Raw genomic sequence first — 21,383 nt, forward strand, 5'->3', positions numbered from 1 at the left:
CCCATTTAATAATTATAAAAAAATTAAATAAATCATCTCTCACCTTTGATCTTGTATTAACATGCAACAAATAACAAACTTAAAAAGTTAATTGATTAAATTAAAAGTTTGTAAGTATGATTGTGACATTTCTATAAGTTTGCACAAATTTTCCAATAAAAGCAAATTTAATTATATCTTAAATCGAAATACTCTTTCATTTATGGGTTTGAAATATGAAAAATACTCAACAAGTAGAAATTAATATTAATTGAGGAAAAAACAACACTGGAGTTTGAATATAGAACATTCTGAACCAACTTGCTTTGATACCTTATTAAATCCCTAATTGACCCAAAAACTTAAATAGAGAAAAATTTAATTATAATATCTAACTATTATTTAACATTTCTTCAATCCTTTAGTTTTAAATATTTACTTCCTTGCCTTAAATATATATATATATATATATGTAACTTCCCCTCGACAAGCCGACCAACCACGAGATTTTCTCTTGACACTGTTGGAAGAAAGAAAGAGAGAGAGAAATTAAAAATAAATAAATAAATAATGATTTATTTTAATTTTAATTTTTTAAAATTTTGGGGGATTTCTTTCCAGAGTGTGTGTTTTGCTTTATTCGTTCTTAGTAAGCAGCCTCCTCGGTTGTTGTAAAAGCAAAAAATAAATAAATAAATTTTTAAAAAAATCCAAACAGCTCCCTCAAGATTCCTTTCTTTCTACAGCCTCAAATCTCTCATTTTTTACTTATTTCTTTTTTTTTTTCTTAAATATAATATATAAAATGTATTTTTATGATAAAATAAATACTACAATTTGGATTTTCATTGGCTCTCTCTTGGATATGAGAGCTAAAACAAATGCCAATATTATTTACTTATTTTAATTTAATTTTACTATATATTGAAATCACCAATCAATCAAAGCTATTTCAGCTTTTTGCATGGCAACATCCTTAGTTTCTTGGGAAACTAATAAAGTTTCTTCTGTACATTACATTATATACACACACAATTGAACAAATGGTTACACTTAATATTATTAATTGTAATTATGTATTTCAACGTTAACTCGATTGACATAAAATATATGTACCATATATTTATCGATAGTATCATATATTTGTTGATAAAAACTGTTACTTGAAGAAAAAACACGACCTATAAAAAAGAAATCTAGTATGTGATTTTTTTCTTTTACTATCACACGAAATTCTCTCTCCAATATCAATTACAATAATACTGTATTTTCAATCACACCATTTTTTTTAGAAAATTTAACTAGAGTTAATATATACAAGTTTAAAGTGCTTTTAACTAGGACGATTTGAAAGCAAAATTATGGGCTCCTTTTATAATGCTTAAATTAACTTCATTAATTTTCCTTTAATTTTTCCAATGTGAGATTGTTACTGTTCTAATATTTTGTCAATATCCAACATCGTCAATAAAAATGTATGAGGTTCAAATCTCTCATTTTATGGTTAACATTTTCTATTTTTTTTATAAAAAAAATTGTGCATATATTCGATCATCACTTCTTCATCATATATAATATTCACCTTCTTGGAGAAACATTTGATTTCTTAGTAAAATTTTAAAATAAAAACATCAATGACGTGAACATAGAAGACTAAGTTCAGGAACTCCTCTCTCGAGCTCAATCCTTTTTTAAACTAGCATTGAATTCAAATCTCTTTGTAATTTTCACTCCATAACATAGCATTACGACCCTTCAATAACAATTCTTATCACATTCTCATCTTTTGCATGCATAACTAGATAATATTTTAAATTCCCACGTTTAGTTAATTTTCTTTCTATCGAGCAGTAAAACGAGTGCCACACACAATCAATCAATGGTAAATAAAACAGAAAGTTTAAAATGAAATTGATGACAATTTTAATCCAACGTATTGTCAAATGTCCATCCATAGTCTCCTTAATACTCTAGATTTCTTAAGAACTACATTTTAAAAAAAAAAAATATCTAAATTTTGAAAATAGTCCAAAAAGTAGATAACAAAATAAAGAAAGTGAATCATAAGGGAAGAAATATTATTTATAAGTTTGAATTTTTAAAGTTAAATGACAAAATAGGTCGTAATTTTGGCTGCATATATATTTTATTTTGCTTTTTTAACTTTGATTATATTTCTAGGCTCTAATCTCTAGTCCTACATATTGAAATATTGATATGAGATATAGTTTCATTTTAAAACTTGTAGTTCCTTTTGCTACTCTCTTTTAACTTTGATATATTCTCTTATCAAGAGTCTTTCTGCAGTCATATATTACAATATATATGTGAAAAAAAGGGTACATTTGATCCTTTAATATATGTTAAATTTGGAACTTTTTAATTAATTATCACATCCCTAAACATTAAACTATGTTTCTCTTTAATTAATCTCTATCATGTTAATATTCATTGACAAAATGCTTAGGCAACATTTTAGTACATAAAATCTTATTGAAGAAATAAATTATATAGCAGATTCAATCTTTAGATTTGAATTAGGATTTGGAATATATGACTTATGTAGGCTGTGTTTATTCATTAAACCATCTTTAAAACTATGTTCAAATCAACATACAAAAACCCTAAGTTTTTATGTTAATAAATTATGGTTAAAATTGCATATACAGAATAAATTATCAAAACAAACCTTTTCATTGAGGGCGTTTCAAAATTAGTTTAAACGATATCTCTCGTCGATTTTGACTGTTCAATTATTAATAATTTTGTATAGAAAAAAAAACACATTTTAGTTTTTTTTTTTTTTTCAAATTAATCAAAAGTGTATTTTTTTTTTCCTTTTACAAAACAAATAGATGAAAATAATAAAAAGAAAGTACAGTTTAGGGGAGGAATAAAAAAGCAGCTTAGAATCAGCTTTAAACTCAATGGGAGCTAGCTTTTGACTACCACCCTTTTTAAGTAATGCACAAAAATGAAGAAAAATAGTACTATTTACTCGGACACATTCAGCCCTATTTATTTATAAATAACAAAAGGTAATTATATATTTTATTTATTTGTTTTTATAAGATAATAGGAAAAAAATGATGTAATAATGTTGAGTTGTAAGTATTTGTTTTTATAAGATAATAAAAGGTGTACTGTGTACTTTGTGTAAATAAAGAGAGTTTAGGGGGTTTTTATATAATAATTGCGGAATTTGAGGGTGGAGAAAAATACGGGGGCCATGGGGGCATTGTAAGTAGTGTGTGCAATTTAACGCAGTGGAAAAGTGCGTGCAATTCAAACATGGGAGATAAAATGTGGGACCCACTAAAAATACTGACGAAACACAGCTTTGTCGCTTTGTGATGCGTGACAAATACCATACTCTCAAGCGCGTTTACTTCTCTTTATACAAACATTTTTTTCTTTTTTGTTAAAATACCATTTTCACTTTTTTTTTTTTTTTTTTTTTTAGTTTAACTATTTTTAAATGTAAGTTATTTTTAATAAATTTTAAATTTAATGCATGTGTGATAAAATTTAGAGTAAAAATATTAATAGATAATAATTTTTTTTAAAAAAAGTCAACAATAATTTAATTGTAGGGACCAAATCTAAGATTTGTTTTTTTAACTTCACTTCTGGTTCGATTCATAGATTTCCCAAACCCACTGTATTAAAAGAATCAACTATATCATTTGTTATCTCCTTAAAACTGCGGACTTCATTGCTAAACATCTCTCTAGGTTTTACAACTTTTCAAATTAAACAACTTTAATTCTTGTCTTCAAATATCTGATCCCCTTAAGATTTATAAATTAAAATGGTATTTTAATTTATTTGTCTAAGTTATTCCTATAACTTGTTATAACTGAACTAGTAGTCTCACATTGTTCGATTCGGATGGATGGGAAGAAAAATATATCGAATTTGTATCTAATAGTTATAGAGATTTTCAAATCCTAATCTAATTTGTGTACGTTGTGACTAATTTCATTTTTCTATCACTTGACTTCCAAGATAATGGCTCATTTGGGGGTAGTATGGTTTGTTTTAGGCATCCTTTGGGACCTCATTTTCCCTTTGTTCTATATTTGGGTACTAAATACTATATTTATGGTTTGTTTTTCTTTTTATGTGTAAAATAATTATTACGAGAAGAAATATTTTTACTACCATACTTTTATTTTCTTCTTTGAGCTCAACAAAGGTAGAAATAGAGGATCAATTATTGAAAATGTATACGTACGTCGTAGGCTTCATTTGAGATTACTGTAACTTTGAAAATAGTTGTTCGCAGTTTTACTTTTAGAAAAATCATCTGTGAAAAGAAATGAAATAGTGTTTGGTAAATTTTAGCTTAAACTTGAAAGTAGGTTAGAGTGTTTGGTAATTAAGAAAAATTGTAATTTAAAATTTTAAATAATTATTTAATATAATAAATTTTGTTTGTTATAGATTAACTTTAAAATATTAAGGAAAATCACTTTATTTAAAAAAAAAAATGAATATGGTATACTTTTACAAAAATGATGCATTTAACTCATGAAAATAGAGAATAGATTTGATTAGGTGAGAAATAGATAAATATATAAAATAAATCTTTTTTTTAATGTATAAAATTGAAAACTAAAAATAAATTAAAAATTCTACTTGATTTTAGAAGAATTTAAAAGTTAGAAAGATATTGTTTTTAATGTCAATGTGAAATTGACGTGATTTTAACGGATTTAATTTAAATCTGATTTATCAAATGCAAAAAACGATTAAGATTTTTTTTCAAATAGCTTTTTGACACAACCAACACAATACAAAATGTAACCTTTAACCTACTAATTAAGTTACATTCAAATTTAACCAGAATTCAATCAAATACTTGAAATAAAGTTATAGATGTGCCTTGCTCTAAAATTAATAAGTAATAACCATAAAAACGATCTTGGTTGGCCTACTAAAAAAAGAAGGGAAAAAAAAAGTGAATCATTGTGTCAGAATATAGGCTAACGAAAATTAAGTTTATGGCACCAAAAAAATTAAGATACATATCTCTCGTATAAAGTTAAAATTTAATTACATAATTCTCTTCATATACTTTTAATACGAGGGATCTCAAACACGTCATTCATAAAAATAAATAAATAATAAAACTATCTGGATAAATCGAAGTTTCCTTATTTAAAAAAGAAAGTGTGTACTTCAAAAAATGTGCCAAAAAAAAAAGAAAATTGACTTAATCATTTGGTTTGTACTAAACCAATTGAATTGAGACCAAATTATTGGAACAATGACTAGCTTAATATATAATGTCATTATATATGATATTATATTTAATAAATTGTTTTCCTTTTTAATATTATTAATTTGAATCTCCCTCTCACTTTCTCTGTTTATCTCTGACTAAGAAGTTAGAACAAAGACTTCCTAAATGCACCAAACCCCAAAATCAGTTTGAATGGTTTTTTTTATTTTTCTGAAGGAACCACTGATTTTGGCAAAATCTTTGGCTTTTTTGTTATATGTGTTGGATTGTGTTTTCCCTGCACACACACACACATATATACCCCTTTTGTCTCTCTTTCTTTCATTCAAACATTTGGGGTTTTTCCAAAATCTTCTTACTTCCCTCACATATACACAAGGAATAATATCATAATCATGAGGAGTGTATGTGGGTAGGGGTTGTTTTTTTCCTCTTTTCTTTTTTGGGTCAATATCGACGTTCTCGAAAACCAAACCGAGGATCTTACTTGAATGGATCAAGCCTAACTCATAAAAGAACATCTTAATTGATATGATGATTGAGATGTGAACAACTGGGTGTGTCTTTTGAAGTCATGTTGATGATCTCATATTGAAAATATAAAGAAACTGTCTCACATTTTTTTTTATAAGATACTATGTGGTTCACTTCTTTTATCGTCAACCTTAAGAGGCAACAACTTGAAGAGACATGTTGAATGTTGTCATTCTTAAAAGAAAAAAAAAAAAAAACTTGGGTGCTCCTTGGTGGTATCTATCTTGATGCATCCTAAGGGATTGTCCAATAAAATTCTGACACATGGCAAATATATTATTTTTTAAAAAAATATATTTTATATAATATTTTTTTAAGAAATGGGGATGCATATGATAGCTGCACCTAATCATTGCCCTTCTTAAAAACCAAACTAATGATCTTACTTGAATTGATCAAATCTAGCTAATAAAAAAACATATTGTGAATTGGGCCAATTCTTTACGTATCATGATTTATTTTAACAATATATAGAGTAAAGAGGGATATCAGTAGCTGAACTGAGATATCTTAACTAAGTTGATACTTAGCACTCTCATCATACAAGTCATAATTCATGAAAACAAGAGTAGCTATTTTGCTTTTACAAAATAAAACGATAAATTAAATCAAACCCTATTGTTAAACTTATTTTTGTATTTGAAATTTGGTTGGGTTCCGAATTTAGAGTTTATTAATTCATAGTTTAAACTAAGTTCTTTAAACCATACTTTTTACGCTAGCTAGGTAGCTATAGCCTATATATATATATTCTTCTTCTCTTTACAAACTAATGAATCCAAACACAAACTACATTATAAAAATATATTTAATTTTTTTAATTGATGATTAATTCTCTACATAATCCAAATAATAACTAACAAACTGGTACAAATTAAGACTTATTAACACCATAAACCAATTAGTCAAAATTCAAGATTTTTGTACACCAACTTTTTCAAGTAACTAATTTGGCTAGGTTTTGACATCTTTGTCTCAAAATTTGTTAAACTGACAAATTTAAGTAATCACCAAAACAAGCAACAAGCAACCCTATGAGTTATGCTCTCTAATTTTGGTTGTTGTAATAGCAAGTATTTACCATGACCAAAACTTTGTGTACTTTTTACCTTTGTTTTCACTCAAATTCAAATGAGTTTGGGGGGGTAAGAGATTGCTTTAACTGATTGCCTTTGTTTTGAGGGATAAATCAAAGCCAATTTTGGAGTTTAACTAATATCATTCATCTCTCTTTTGAGAACTTTTTTTTTTCGTGTTAATTCAAAAAACATCTTTCCGATTCACATCTCGACTTTTTTTATATCGAAAAAGATTAATAGACACCTTCTTCAGAGTCAAAAATGCATTGGTATATACCATTCTTCTTCTTTTTGTTTTTAAGAAAAAGGAAAAGAAAAAAAAAAGTGGAAAGAAAAAAAAAAAAAAAAAAGAAAAAAAAGACATCCCTTTGTTTTACTACAAAACCCTTTGTCTAGAGTGAAGATAAATTTTATAGAAAACAAAAACTCACTTTGCAGAATATAAGTACTGCATTTTCCCATGACCATATAATATATAGCCTTTATGGGAATGTTTTAAACAAAAATAAAAGCATTCACAGCTTTTACTTCCAATTGGCACATTTTAGATCCATGAACTTATAAAAGGAAATAAACAATATAATTAATACAATAATATTTAATTGATCTCACATATATATAATAATTAAAATTCATAACGATTATATCAAATCATCAACTTTTAAGAGACATGGTAAATTAATATACTCAAATTAGATTATTATATTCAGCGATATACTATTATTAATTAAAAAATAGTTCAAATATATGTGTGATATATCATATAATCATCACATGTTTGTTTAATCATAAATCTAAGAGTTATAAGAGTGACCATTATTTCTAAATGAGTATAAAAGAAAATTTGACACGTGTTTAAGGTTTTGAGACATGTCATTATTATGCAACAATTGGGAAAGCTTGAGTTACTTGAGAACTTTACAATATAAGGAGGAATATATATATATATATATGTATGTATATATAATCTGGCTTGAGCTGCATTGATTTTCCAACACAAATCATTCTATGCAGATATTGAAAAGCATGCATTTTGAGAAATTGATATGATCATATATCAAGGAAGAAACACACAAGTCTGATCCAATAATAATCTATATGGTAATATAATGTTCTCACTTCTCATAATTCCCAACTCCAATCCTAAATACTAAAACTAAACAAAAGAGGGGGGAAACCCCCAAGAAGATATGATTTTGAAAAGGAATAAAAAAAACTACCATATTGTTCTAGGGTTTTAGCTAACCATGATGATAACACACATGAAGAAATAAACATGTATTGAGCCCCATTGTTCATCCCAAAGAGTTAATTCTGAACATTTCTATAATGGGTTTCTTGTTGAAGATGAAGAACTGAAACCAGAAAGATCTGACCATGCCATTGATCCGCTGCTCCAATATTGTTCATTCCCAAGGAATTGTCTTCCAACATTATTAACTTGATCTGGGGTTTCTTCCATTTTCACTGAATTACCCATTTGGGTTAAATTCCTTGAACTCGAAGGTAATTTTGGCCTTATTTGCCAGCCGGGACCGGGTCCCTCTCCGCCACCACCGCTACTGCCGTCGAAAGAATCCAACCCGGACAAGAAGGGAAATTGGGGAGGTTGTTGCTGGAGCCTCCATTGTTGGTCAAATCCCAAAAGAGATCCAATGCTTGTTCCTCCAGCTAAATTAGTGTTGCCCAATTGGAAACTCAGGTCACCGGTGGCAGTGGCGGGAGCTGAGAGGCCACCGCTGTAGCTGAACCCGCCGATGTCGAAGTCACTAAGCTGTTGATGGAGAGGAGCCATGAATCGGCCGAGTGGTGGGATCTGTGGAGAAAGGCCTCCACTGTTGTTGGAAGCTATTGCACTTGACGAAGAATTGGCTGAACCGCTGGTTTGTTGTCGGTCCGAGCTGACTGGTGGCGACTTTGAACTGCTCCCTTTGCTTCTTTTGTTCCTCCGGCATCCGCCCCCGACCGGGACGTTCCGTAGGGCCCCACCCCTGGTCCAGTACCTTCCAGAGCGGAGCCAAAATTTTATTTAAAGATTAACATATGTTAGAGAGAAATGATGATATCTTAAATACTTTATAGATGCTTTTTGAATCTATAACAAGCTAAGCTGCCCTTGTGCAGTTCCAACCCTTTTAGGTGCGGAATAAAAAAAGGTAAAATTTTACATCTCAATTTTCTATAGAGTTATACAAAAAATTAAAAAATATACAAAAATATATATTTTTTTATCTATTGAATTTACCTTCTACAAGTCTTGCAAAAGTGGCGAGGCTGAGTGAGGCTATAATTGTTGAAATAACAGAACTTAGTGTTGGTTGATTCACATCTTGGGCATTTTAATGCTGCCTCGGGCATCGGAATATTAGCCATTCGAGCTCGCTCGGCCATCGAACCGGGGCGGATCGAACCGGTGCCACCGACGCCATGGGGCGGTGGGGGAGGAGGTGGTGGAGGTGGAGGCGGAGGAGGAAGAAGCTGAGAACTAACTCCAGTGCTACTACTGCTTCCCACTTGATGGGTGACTTGCTGATGAGTAAAATCATTTGAAGGGGAATGAAATCAAATATCTCAAGTATATTCAAAAAACAACAACACAGGGTATATAGAAAGCAAAATAGGGGAATATTTATCTTTTCTTATGGGGGTTCCATTGTTTTTTTAGCTTTACTAGCAAAGGAAAAAAATCCAAAGGAAAAAGAAAAGGAAAAAGAAAAAGAAATGGAGAAACCCTTACCTGTTGCCAGTTGGAAGGATCAAGATAAGCAGGAATGGAGGAAAAATTCATGGTGTTTTTCTGGGTTCTCTTTCTCTTTTGTAAAGGTTGATGGGTTTTGGGGAGAGATAAATAGTGGAGAATCACATCAAGAGAAGAGAGAGAAAAAGAGTGGGAGGAAGGAAGAAGGAGGAAGAAGGGAGCAAAACTAAAGGACTGAACTTTTATATATAAATATTATATAAAAGAAAAAAATAGTAGTTGTCATTCCTTCCTTTCCTTTTGTTCTCTATTGCTTTTTTAGGGCATAAGAGATGTTGTTTCTTAGTCCATAAGCTTCTTTTGATCCTCTTCTATTCTCTCTCATCACTGTGTTTAGCTAATTCATTGAGAGGAGAGAGATTAATCATTTACATGCATTTTGAGTTGTGACCATTTTTTACATTCTAACTCAATTGTCTACCACTGTTTGTCACATGATAAACTTTTCGAAGGTATTTGGACCCAATTTCAATTACATATAACTCACTCTATGTTTGAGGCTCCAATTATAATAATTATTATAACCCATTCCATGTTCTAACTATTATAACCCAAAATTACCTACATAATTAGTATTTTAAATCTCTTTTTGTTGTCGTGTTTACAATTTCTTATGTACTCATCCTCTCTTTCTATTTTTGTTATATTGTTTACTATTTTCTATTCGGACTAAAATAGTTTACATCTCAAACATAAATTGTGACTAAAACAGTCTAAACCCCAAACATATATTATTATAACCCACAGACTGTAGTAACCACTAATTATCATAATCGATCCAACGCCCAACACCCAATTCTTTCTTTTTTAAAAAAATATTTTTTAAAAAATTAGTTACCTTACCCTCATTGATAATAGCTCAATCCGTATATTATTTCAATTGTTTGAATGGTTTGAGAGTTTTAAAAATTAGAATTAAAAAGTGCATGTAAATTGCACCTATAAGTGTAACTTAAGGTGCACTTATAGTTGTAGTGGAATGAGTAAAAGAAATAAGTATAGCTCAAGGTGCACCAAGTATTGTTACATGCACAAATATTTTTTTTTTTTTTTTTTTTTTTTTTTTGAAAAAATCTTTTTAAAGTTTAAGAGGAAAAAATAAAAAGAAAGAGAAAAAGTTGGTGTCTCTATGTCTGGGACGAGAGAATGCTGACCAGCTTAATGTAGTTTGGAGAAGATTTTGGGAAATGGAAAATTCCATATCCTTAATTATTTTACAAAATTAAAGGATTTCGTTTTTTTTCTTTTTTTTTTTTCCCTTCTTTTTTGAGATCATAATTAAAAGAAGTTAGATTGGGGCTTTTGTGGTGTACGACAGTCTTCCTTTTATATTTTTTGCATGGGAATATATGTGGGGCCCACGTGCCCCTCAAGACCATTCTTGCAACGAATGGACTGCTATGGTTGGGTTATTCGAGAAACGACATCGTCTTAGTCACAATGCCAAATTTATTTCCTTCGACAGATTCTACCGAACTTTATTTTCTCTTTTTTTAAAAAAATAAAATTGAGGGTAAAAATTGGAGCAAACTTTCTCACAACAAAAGAAAAAAGAAAATTTGGTCTGCTCGTTCAAGACCAATAAAAAAGAGCATGGACTTTGATATCCTAATACGTTACCTTTTACATTTGATTTTATAGTGATGATTTTTACTTTGAAGTCAGCCTAACCCAAAATTTCAAATGTTATCACCACTAAAAAAGACGTTAAAAAAATTAAAAGATCACAAAAGTATGTTTATACTACAATGGATAAACGTCAAATTCCAAAATACCATTAGGATTCTTCGTTGGGTTTAAAAGTATTAAATTATAGTTGTAGGACATTTTTATTTAAATTTAAGTATAAAATTTTCTTGAAAAGTTATAATTTTGGATCTTCCAAATTTAGAATACTCCAACACTACAACAATTTTGGCGTATATATATATACGATAAAAACTTTCAAATCCCAAGATTTTTAAGTGTCATCATAAGATTCGATGACGGTTGGACTATGATAGGTATTATATTGATGCTTCTTCGAATCATTCTATCAGACCTCACCTCATTTGTAGTGTAATATCGTCCTGAGAAAAAGGATAATGTGCAATACATACCAGAACCAGATATGAATCAATCAAGCTCCCAAGCTTAGCATAACAGGATCTAAAATTATTGGCTAAAACGCCAAACTACAGAATGGACGAAGCCATATACCGCAAATTTGTACCCATCAAAATTCAGACTTGAATATAACTAAATACCATCACTAGATCCGAAGCAATTGCTTAAGAGGACCAATAAAAGCTATTTGTGCGTTATATGTTAAAGAATTTGAAACTTGAAGATGGAACTACGGAAAATTGAGAAGCCTACTTCAAGTAAATGATAGAGAACATTAACTTTCGACTTTTTTTAAGCAATTAACTTGCGAATTTGAATCACGATCTATCATATAAGGGGTATTCTAGTTTGAGTACAAACAAAAGTCTCACATTGGTTAGAAAATGAAGTAATGACGAATGTATAAGTGAGAACAATTATCTCCACTGACATGGGGCTTTTTGGAATGATTCCAAAAAAAAAAAAGTCGTGATAGTTTATGCCCAAAATGGATAATATCGTACCATTTTGGAGATATGTGAATGTTTAGTTGTTGTCCTTATCCATTGGTGATAGAGTCATGGCCTAAACCAAGTTATGTGAGTGAGATCCGCAACATTTTTTTGACAAAAGTACCGAGTCTTGTGGATAAATCTCCATATTTGAAAAAAAAAAAAAAAAAAAAAAAAAAAAAAAGAAGAAGAAGAAGGTGCTTGGAGCGACAAACAAGTAATAACTCTATCAAGCTCACTGGTAGATGAGTAGATATTTGTTCGATGGTAGGAGATTAACAGGGTGACAAATGGTTGACACCAAGTATATATATTCCACCAAAATGCTTTGTGCTCTATATGGCCTTGCAATTGGCTCTTGATAAGAGAAAGCTCTCATGGATGATGGGAATGGACGAATGAGAGAAGACTCAAGACATGGTACATTGCTTAAGAGGAGGATTTGTTATAAATGCAAACAAAGTCCCACATTGCTTTGGGAAAGAAGCAATCATGGGTAGCATGTAAGTGAGGACAATTATTAATTATCTTCATTGGTACGAGGCCTTTTTAATGGTTCCAAAAGCAACATCAGAGGATTTCTACTTAAAGTAGACATGTATCATTTCACTGTGGAGATAGATGGAGGTTTCTATTGTCCTTATCGGTAGTCAAAGGGCACAAATAACAAATAAGAAAATAAATTACTTTATACTAGGAATCCTCCATGTATGTAGATGCAAAACTGTATGACCAAACAAAGATGAGAATTGAGATGCAACTCAGAAGTTCAATCTGCATGAGAAGGATAGTCTACGGAGAGAAACATATTGAAAGAGAATGATAGAATGTTGGAATTGTCGACTAAAATGAACATGCAACTATGCGTGTAAAGAGAGAGAAGTCAATTTTCCTAACTTATCTTTTGGAATTTCAAGAGAGAAGACCTTTATTTGACAAAATATTCCATGAAATCCGACAGGGGCTGCTCCATTCACAGCCAAAGTAACTTAGTGGAAGACATGTCAAAGCTTAATATCTAGCTAACGCCAAGCTAATTAAAGACCACTTTACGCTTAGTCTTTAGCTAGGGAATACCAATTAAGGCTTAGTATTTAGCTAATGGAAGACCACTTTCAGGTTTCGCTTTTACCTACAGATTAGTCTTAAAGGGGTGCGTCCAAGATACATATCCTGCATAATTGGCACTATATTCCACACAAAGAATACCTGTTTGTTGTCCAACAATAATGACTATTCCTGAGGCAAACTCAATCAAGACTAGATGAATACCATTCAATGGAATTTCGTGATGGCATGCATAAACAATCTATCTCAAACTTTCTACTTTTATCTTAATAAAAGAGAATATTTCAAAAAGAATGACAATGTTAGAAAACAAAACTGCAATAGACAAGGGGGGAAATCTGGAAATATTATGAAAGGTAAAAGTGAATCCTTTCACAGCCTCCTACTAGGTACTACGATGATTGTCTTCAGATTCAATAATACGTGATTTTGGGGTCCTAAAGTGTTGAATGAACTTTTAAGCAAGTTAACTAATGGAACAACTATCAGCAAGGCCTATTGAAGAACGTCAAAACAACAATTAAAGTATCCACTCAAAATAAAGTCATCTTGGCCATCTCACCATTCGGTTGTTGAGTAAAAGTGGAGCCAAACCAACAAAAATTGTGGACTAATAGATAGAAGGTTACACCTACCTATATTGTGTTTCCTAGCTCTGCCGCTAATTGCAAATTGAGAATGAAGGTCGAGTCTTTATACTGTTCTGTCTAAACTATAATATAAATCTGTCTAACAAGCCCCAGTCATTTAAACAACTCTAAAACTATTCACGGACATTAGAACTAAAAAAACAAGAATATAAAGCACCTGACATGTCAAGCACAAATCAGGATCACTGAGCTGCAATACCAAACTGGTTGATCTGGTTTATGATAAATTTATATTAACTGGAACCAAAAAAAGAATGGTAAGATCAGAACATTAGCGAAAGTATACCGAGAAACACTGTTAGTGCTGTAGGCTGATAAATATAAACAGTAGTTAACAGTTGTGTTGATGATCAGGCATGCAGAGGCGGGCCCTGCTTACAAGATTGTGGAAACTGCACTGGCAATCTGCCTGCCTGCAAGAATGTTTGGCGCCAAAGATACCGACTCTATCTCTCGAATACTTAACATTCTCCGACAGTTATATCCATGATGCATTGCTGGAATTAACAGTTCAGAAAGCTGTTGACCCTACATAAAGAGAAGAGTGCAAGAGAAGAGTGTTAGATTGATAATTAATCTAGGTCTTGCTCTATTGACAGTAGACGTACGCTAGCTTAGGTAACCAAGAGTGAGATACACAAAGAGCTTGACATCACATCATCGGTGCAGAAGAAAGAATATTAGGTTGACAGCACACGCTTCCTCAAACAAAAACCACTCGCATCTTTTCAATTTGTTCCCTTTGAATACAAGGAGAATCAAAGTTTAAGAACAAAAAGACTGCGGTACTTCGAAATCTATCAAACTAGTTGCAGTCTATTCATTTCCCAAAAAGAATCATCTATAAACAATACAATCGATTAGTTTATGGCTGCACATTTGGCAGGTAGAATCATTTCTTCGGTACACAGAAAATCAAAGTTCAAGAACGAAAAGACTGCGTTGATTCGTTTCAACAAATGAGATCATCTCCATTCAGTACACGCAAATAGTTAACAGCTGAGTTGTGGCAGATATCATCGAAAATTTCAGCTCGAAATCATGCATCAGTAGAACTCAAAACATCGGTTGGCTGGTTTCAGTAATGAAAAGAATAATTCAAGCGGAATTAAACTACTACTCGATCAGTAAGGAAGTTTAAATACCTTCGGTATTCAAATTCCCAAAATGCAGTAATCTATAGATTATGTAACCTACATTATTGAATGATTTCGATGATAGTAACCATCCGAATTTATCGATCAAGGATCAACTACATGGTATTTGCTAAAACATCATGAATAGAACAAAGAGATGAACCATCGATAACAGAAAACAAGTTTTCAAGAAAAGGATATGGAAATGGTAGATACCAGAAGATGATGAAGCCATTGTTGATCGGGAAAAATCGAGAGGACAGAGGAACGGTGAGAAGGCAGAAACGCGCGATATTTTAAGCGTATGTGAAGAAAGTGGGAACGTTCCCGCTCTAATTGCCAATACCTTTCTGGAGTGGACACGTGGTTAGTTATTATTGGATGGAAAATAGGCTTAGAGGGCTTTCAAACAAAAATAGGGCCATTAATCTATTTTGGCCCACTGAAAAAGAAAAAAGATAAGAAAACAACTCCACACGAACCCAACCAGCGCCTTATCAATTGGGCCATGGAGTACTTGTTGTAACTAACTGGCAAAATATTATTTTTTACTTTAACGTCCTTTTTGAGATCAACAATTTTATACCAATTGGTCGAGATTGTAATGCTTTTAACTATTTGAACCAGGATCGAGTTAGATCGAGTTAAAAAATGATAATATGTCAGTTATCTAAAATTAATTACGTTATTAAAATGGCATAAAATGTTAACGTATCTTTTTTTTACAAAATATAGCAACGTTATATGTTAAAATATAAGTTATATGTGTGACCTAACTTCCTTTTTGTTCGGGATATTTTTAGTCCTTAGTGTATAGGAGTCATTGTGCTCTAGACATCTTGTGGTAATTTCAACTAACTTTGGGGCCAGACTGTCTGGGGGACGTACTCTTGCTAGGAGATTGGGCATCAGTAGTTTTTTAGCGAGGTTGTCTAGGAAAACATACTCTTGCAGGATGTGTGTTCTCATAGGATTATTTGGTAGGATATAGAACTCAATCGAATTTGTCACTTTAGTAAATCCTCTGGTGTGTAGTTCTTCATCATATTTGGCACAAACACGATTTATTTGGCACAATGGAGCTTTTATTGTGAGTACTCATGGAGCTTATTCCTTGAATTGTGTGTGCCTAAATATTGCAATTCACTGTTTTCGACAAAATAATAATAATAATAATAAATTGTAAAATTTTATCTATACAATTCTAATTAAATCAATTGTGTTACATTCGCTAACATTATTAAATTTAGCACTTAACATAGAGGCAAAATATCTTATTGAACAAGAACTTGCAATTCTTCAATACCTTCATTGAATCTTTGATCCGTCATGAAAATTTGGAAATTGTTTGGTGAAACAAATAAAATATTGAAAAACTGTAAGCTTGACATATAAATATAATAAAAACCAACCAGATTAACAAAACCCACATTCGGGAATAAGCAAAACTAGTAAGTGCCAACTTGATTTCTCATCATGAATTATACAAACAAAAACAAAATCGATTTGCTTGATAGATGTTCTATATAGGCATTTATGTTCTTCCAACCTCCAACTTCTTGATAATCAAACATTTTTCAGTTTAAAAATCTCATCATCGATATCATCAGCTTTCAAAATATAAAATACATCAAAAAATGAATAGGATACCTTGGTATTCAAATTACCGAAATAAAGTAATCAAATAGATTAAGTAACCCAGATTATTGAACTGGTCTCGATGATAGTAACTATTCAACTTATCGATCAAGGATCAATTACATGACATTTGCTAAAAATAGCATTGTGAACAGAACAAAAATATGAAATATGGATAACAGAAAACGATTTTTCAAAAAAAAGGTAAGTATTAGAAGATGATGAAGCCATTGTTGATCGGGAAGTCGAGAGGAGAAAGGAATTGCGAGAAGGCAGAAACACGCGAGATTTTAGGCACTCGAAAAGAAAGTGAGAGCATTCTCAATCTATTTGCCGATACCTTTATGGAGTTCACGTGTGATTAGATATAATTGAATGACAAACCTGCTTAAGAGGCCTTCCATAAAAAAAGGCCCATTAGAGATCTTGGCCCACTATTAAATAAAGAAAAATGAAAAAAATAAAAGAGATAGCGACTCCACTGGGGATCAAACCCAGAATCTCTGGTTCCGTAGACCAGCGCCTTATCCATTGGGCCATGGAGTCCATGTTGACACCCAATGGCAAAGTACCTTTTTTGATCTAAAGTTACTCTCCTTTTGAGATCAACAATTTTATACCAAATGGTCAAGATTATAATGCTTTTAGTTTAGCTATTTGAACTAGCATCGAGTTTAAAAATATGATAACATGTCAGATATCACTAAAAAAATTTAATTACATTATTAAAATGGCATAAAATGTTAACATTTTTTTTTTTACAAAATATTGCAACGAGTTATATGCTAAAATATAATTATATGTATGACCTAGCTTCCTTTACGTTTGGGGTATTTTTAGTCGTCAGTGTATAAGAGTCATTATCCTCTAGGCATTATGCGTCAAGACCATACTGTCTAGGGGACATATTCTTGCTAGGATCGTGGGCATCAATCGCTTTTTAGTCAGGTTGTCTAGGGGGACATACTCTTACAGGGTGCGTGTTCTCATATGATCATTCACTAGAATACATAACTCAATCAAATTTGCCACTTTAGTAAATTCCTTGATGTGTAGTTCATCATATTTAGCGCAAACGTGATCTATTTGGCACAATGAAGCTTTTATTGTGAGTACTCATAGAGCTTCTTCCTTGAGTTGTATTTGCCTAAATATTACAATTCATTATCTTTGTCGTGGTGGTGGTAGTGGTGGTGGTGATGATGATAGTAGTAATAGATTATTTATAATTAAATAAAATGTGTTGCATTCGTTTTAGATTTAGTACTTAACATAGAGGCAAAATATATGGTTAAACAATAACTTGCAATTCTCCAAGACCTTCATTGAATTTTTGATCGGTCATGAAAATCTGAAAATTATTTGGTGAAAAAGAAGGTTGAAAATTTTGAAGCTTGACATCTAAATTTACTAAAAACCAACAAGATTAACAAAACTCGCATTCAGAAATAAGCAAAACTAGTAAATACCAAAATGATTTCACGTCATAAATTATATAAACAAAAACAAAATTGATTGGTAGCGCTCATAGATGCTCTATACAGCCATTCAAGCTCTTCCAGCCTCCATCTTCTTGATGATCCAACATTTGATGGTTTAAAATTATCACCACCGGTACCATCAGCTTGCAAAATAGGAAATACATCCAAGAAGGAATAGGAAGTAAAATTAATTCTACATGAACAATAATAAAAAGAAGAAGAAAAAGCTTGCAAAATCTAGAAACTGAAGTAGATGATCATACAATCAGAATTACCCAAATACAAAGTAGAATCTGATTCGTGTGTATCTTATTCTTCTACATCTTCTTTATTATTCTTTTTCTTCTCACTTCCATGGACATGACCATCTACTTCACCATTTTGAACACCAGCAGCAAGTAATTGAGAATCTTCATTTCCAGATTCCTTATCTTTCTTCTTCTTTTTCTTCTCGATATCTGTTTTCAAGGTGTACCTACTTATTGATAAAACCTAAACAATATAATAACAACCCACTAGGATCTCCTCCAAAACAATCAACCAAATAATCGTTCTCCAAAACTCCACAAAATAAATCACCAATCAATCATTCAACAATGGACAGTAATAAACCACAAAATTCTGAAAGACTAAAAGCAAAGAGCACACATAAATTATACGTGAAAAATTCCTTTGATGTGAAGTGTAAAAACCACGAGACTTGTGAAGAATCCACCCTCGTCAACTTCTCTTATTATGATAAACTTGAGGGAAAAAGAACCCAAATCAGTCATACAAAGATTCACTACCCACCAATACTTTCATACATAAAAGATGAACAGTTGAGAGATAAAAAGATGGAAAATTACCCAATTTACAGATTCTGTTCAACAGTATTTACGGATAAACCATAGCTTTAAACAACGATCCAATCGTTTATAACAAGATCCTATGTGTCCCGAACATACTAACTAAATTTTAGTATGATCCAACGTTTCAAACTTTGGCAAACAATAATTTTGTGGAGGCTATCGCTGAAAAATCAAACTGTTGTTTTTTTTTCGATTTTCTGCCTCTTTTCACTCTTCTCCCCTTAGGTCATCCTCATATCACATAAAAGAAAACCTAGTGCTTTCAAGATGGGTCAATCTAAAAAATTAGTCCCAATTGGGTTCACAAAACACAAGTTTAAAATAAAATCTTGGTTGTGCAACAAGTGGATTGGACTCCTACAACACTTATTTAGCTTATATGTGTTCTTATTTTTCTTCTTTGACTTCTCAGCATTCTTCTCATCCGACGGTTCTTCTACAATACCCTTCTCTTTTTCTTTCTTCTTCTTTTTTTTTTTTTTTTTTTTTTTCTTTTCTTTATTCCCAACTCCTTCAACTTATTCAACTTCTCCAGTTTTCTCAACCTTCAGTTTCTTAGCTAGAGCAGCTTTGGTATCTTCATCATGTTTTTACTTCCACCTTCCGGCATCTTTTCCTTTCTCTTCTGCAGTAGTTGGCTTAGCAGTAGCGGAGTTAGTAGCAAAAACACCAATGGGTAAAACCAAATTCCTTAGCCACTCATAAGGAGTGTTCTCATTTGGTTTTCCATGTTTGTCCAACTTCCCTTCTCCAATAAGTTTCTTCTTCATCGATGCCCTTGGACCTAATCCCCATTTCTTTGGGTAAGTATCTTGATCCATTATAACCCTTTTGATTTTTGAGTGACCTAACTTCCTTTTTGTTCGGGGTATTTTTAGTCGTTAGTGTATATGAGTCATTGCGCTTCTAGGCATCTTATGGTAATTTAAACTAACTTTGGCGTCAGATTGTCTGGGGGACATACTCTTGCTAGGAGAGTGGGCATCGGTAGCTTTTTAGTTAGGTTGTCTAGGGGAACATACTCTTGTAGGATGTGTGTTCTCATAGGATTATTCAGTAGGATATAGAACTCAATTGAATTTGTCACTTTAGTAAATCCTTTGGTGTGTAGTTCTTCATCATATTTGGCACAAACACGATCTATTTGGCACAATGGAGATTTTATTGTGAGTATTCATGGAGCTTCTTCCTTGAATTGTGTGTGCCTAAATATTGCAATTCATTATCTTCGCCAAAATAATAATAATAAAAAAAAAGTAAAATTTAATCCTTAAAATTCTAATTAAATCAGGTGTGTTGAGTTTGCTGACATTATTAAATTTAGCATTTAACATAGAGGCAAAATATATAGTTGAACAAAAACTTGCAATTCTTCAAGACTTTCATTGAATCTTTGATCGGTAATGGAAAGTTGAAAATTGTTTGGTGAAACAAATAAAATATTGAAAAACTTGAAGCTTGACATATAAATATACGAAAAACCAACAAGATTAACAAAGCCCACATTCGGAAATAAGCAAAACTAGTAAGTGAACTTGATTTTTTCTCATCATGAATTATACAAACAAAAACAAAATCGATTTGCTTGCACTCATAGATGTTCTATATCGCCATTCATGCTCTTTCAGCCTCCAACTTCTTGATAATCAAACATTTGCCAGTTAAAAAATCTCATCATCTATACCACCGGCTTTTAAAATATGAAATACATCAAAAAATGAATAGGATACCTTTGGTATTCAAATTACCGAAATAAAGTAATCAAATAGATTAAGTAACCTAGATTATTGAACTGATGTTGATGATAGTAACTATCCAACTTATCGATCAAGGATCAATTACATGGCATTTGCTAAAGATAACATCGTGAACAGAACAAAAGGATGAAACATCGATAACAGAAAACGAGTTTTCAAAAACAGGTACATACCAGAAGATGATGAAGCCATTGTTGATCGGAAAGTCGATAGAAGAAAGGAACCATGAGAAGGTAGAAACAAGTGACATTTTAAGCATTCGGAAAGAAAATGGGAGTATTTTCGCTCTATTTGTCGGTACCTTTTGAAGTTCACAATGATTAGATATAATTGAATGAAAAAACGGGCTTAAGAAGCCTTCATTAAAGAAAAAGGCCCATTAGATCTCTATCTTGGCCCACTATTAAAAAAATTGAAAAAAGAAAATAGAAAGCGACTCCACTGGGGATCGAACCCAGAATCTCTGGTTCCGTAGACCAGCGCCTTATCCATTGGGCCATGGAGTCCATGTTGACACCCAATGGCAAAGTACCTTTTTTGATCTAAAGTTAATCTCCTTTTGAGATCAACAATTTTATACCAATTGGTCAAGATTATAATGCTTTTA

General features: G+C 31.6%; 1 protein-coding gene, 1 long non-coding RNA gene, 2 other non-coding genes and 1 pseudogene across 4 annotated transcripts; all 5 read right to left on the reverse strand.

Moving 5' to 3' along the window:
* Positions 1–7,891: 7,891 nt before the first annotated feature.
* Positions 7,892–9,750, reverse strand: LOC120091315 (dof zinc finger protein DOF5.1-like). The gene is made up of 3 exons (XM_039049292.1): positions 9,578–9,750; positions 9,086–9,369; positions 7,892–8,843 (listed from the first exon to the last, which is right to left on the reverse strand). Exons 1-3 carry the CDS (start codon positions 9,626–9,628, stop codon positions 8,165–8,167), a joined length of 1,014 nt encoding a protein of 337 aa, XP_038905220.1. The 5' UTR covers positions 9,629–9,750; the 3' UTR covers positions 7,892–8,164.
* A 4,185-nt stretch (positions 9,751–13,935) lies between these two features.
* On the reverse strand, positions 13,936–15,347 carry LOC120092013. Its single transcript, XR_005485883.1, has 2 exons — positions 15,266–15,347; positions 13,936–14,441 (listed from the first exon to the last, which is right to left on the reverse strand). It is a non-coding gene; the product is annotated as an uncharacterized LOC120092013 (long non-coding RNA).
* A 1,813-nt stretch (positions 15,348–17,160) lies between these two features.
* On the reverse strand, positions 17,161–17,233 carry TRNAR-ACG. Its single transcript has one exon. It is a non-coding gene; the product is annotated as a tRNA-Arg (tRNA).
* Positions 17,234–18,153: 920 nt separating this feature from the next.
* Positions 18,154–19,891, reverse strand: LOC120091483 (annotated as a pseudogene).
* Positions 19,892–21,209: 1,318 nt separating this feature from the next.
* TRNAR-ACG lies at positions 21,210–21,282 on the reverse strand. Its single transcript has one exon. It is a non-coding gene; the product is annotated as a tRNA-Arg (tRNA).
* Between the last annotated feature and the right edge of the window lie 101 nt (positions 21,283–21,383).

The sequence above is a fragment of the Benincasa hispida genome, chromosome 11 (assembly GCF_009727055.1).
Source record: "Benincasa hispida cultivar B227 chromosome 11, ASM972705v1, whole genome shotgun sequence".
NCBI classification, from domain to species: Eukaryota; Viridiplantae; Streptophyta; class Magnoliopsida; order Cucurbitales; family Cucurbitaceae; genus Benincasa; species Benincasa hispida.

Coding starts and splice junctions, on each gene's coding strand:
- LOC120091315 (XM_039049292.1), bottom strand. CDS start 9,628: ATGAATTTTTCCTCCATTCCTGCTTATCTTGATCCTTCCAACTGGCAA. Junction 9,370..9,577: donor ATCCTTCCAACTGGCAACAG/GTAAGGGTTTCT, acceptor TTTACTCATCAG/CAAGTCACCCATCAAGTGGG. Junction 8,844..9,085: donor TTTTGCAAGACTTGTAGAAG/GTAAATTCAATA, acceptor CCGCTCTGGAAG/GTACTGGACCAGGGGTGGGG.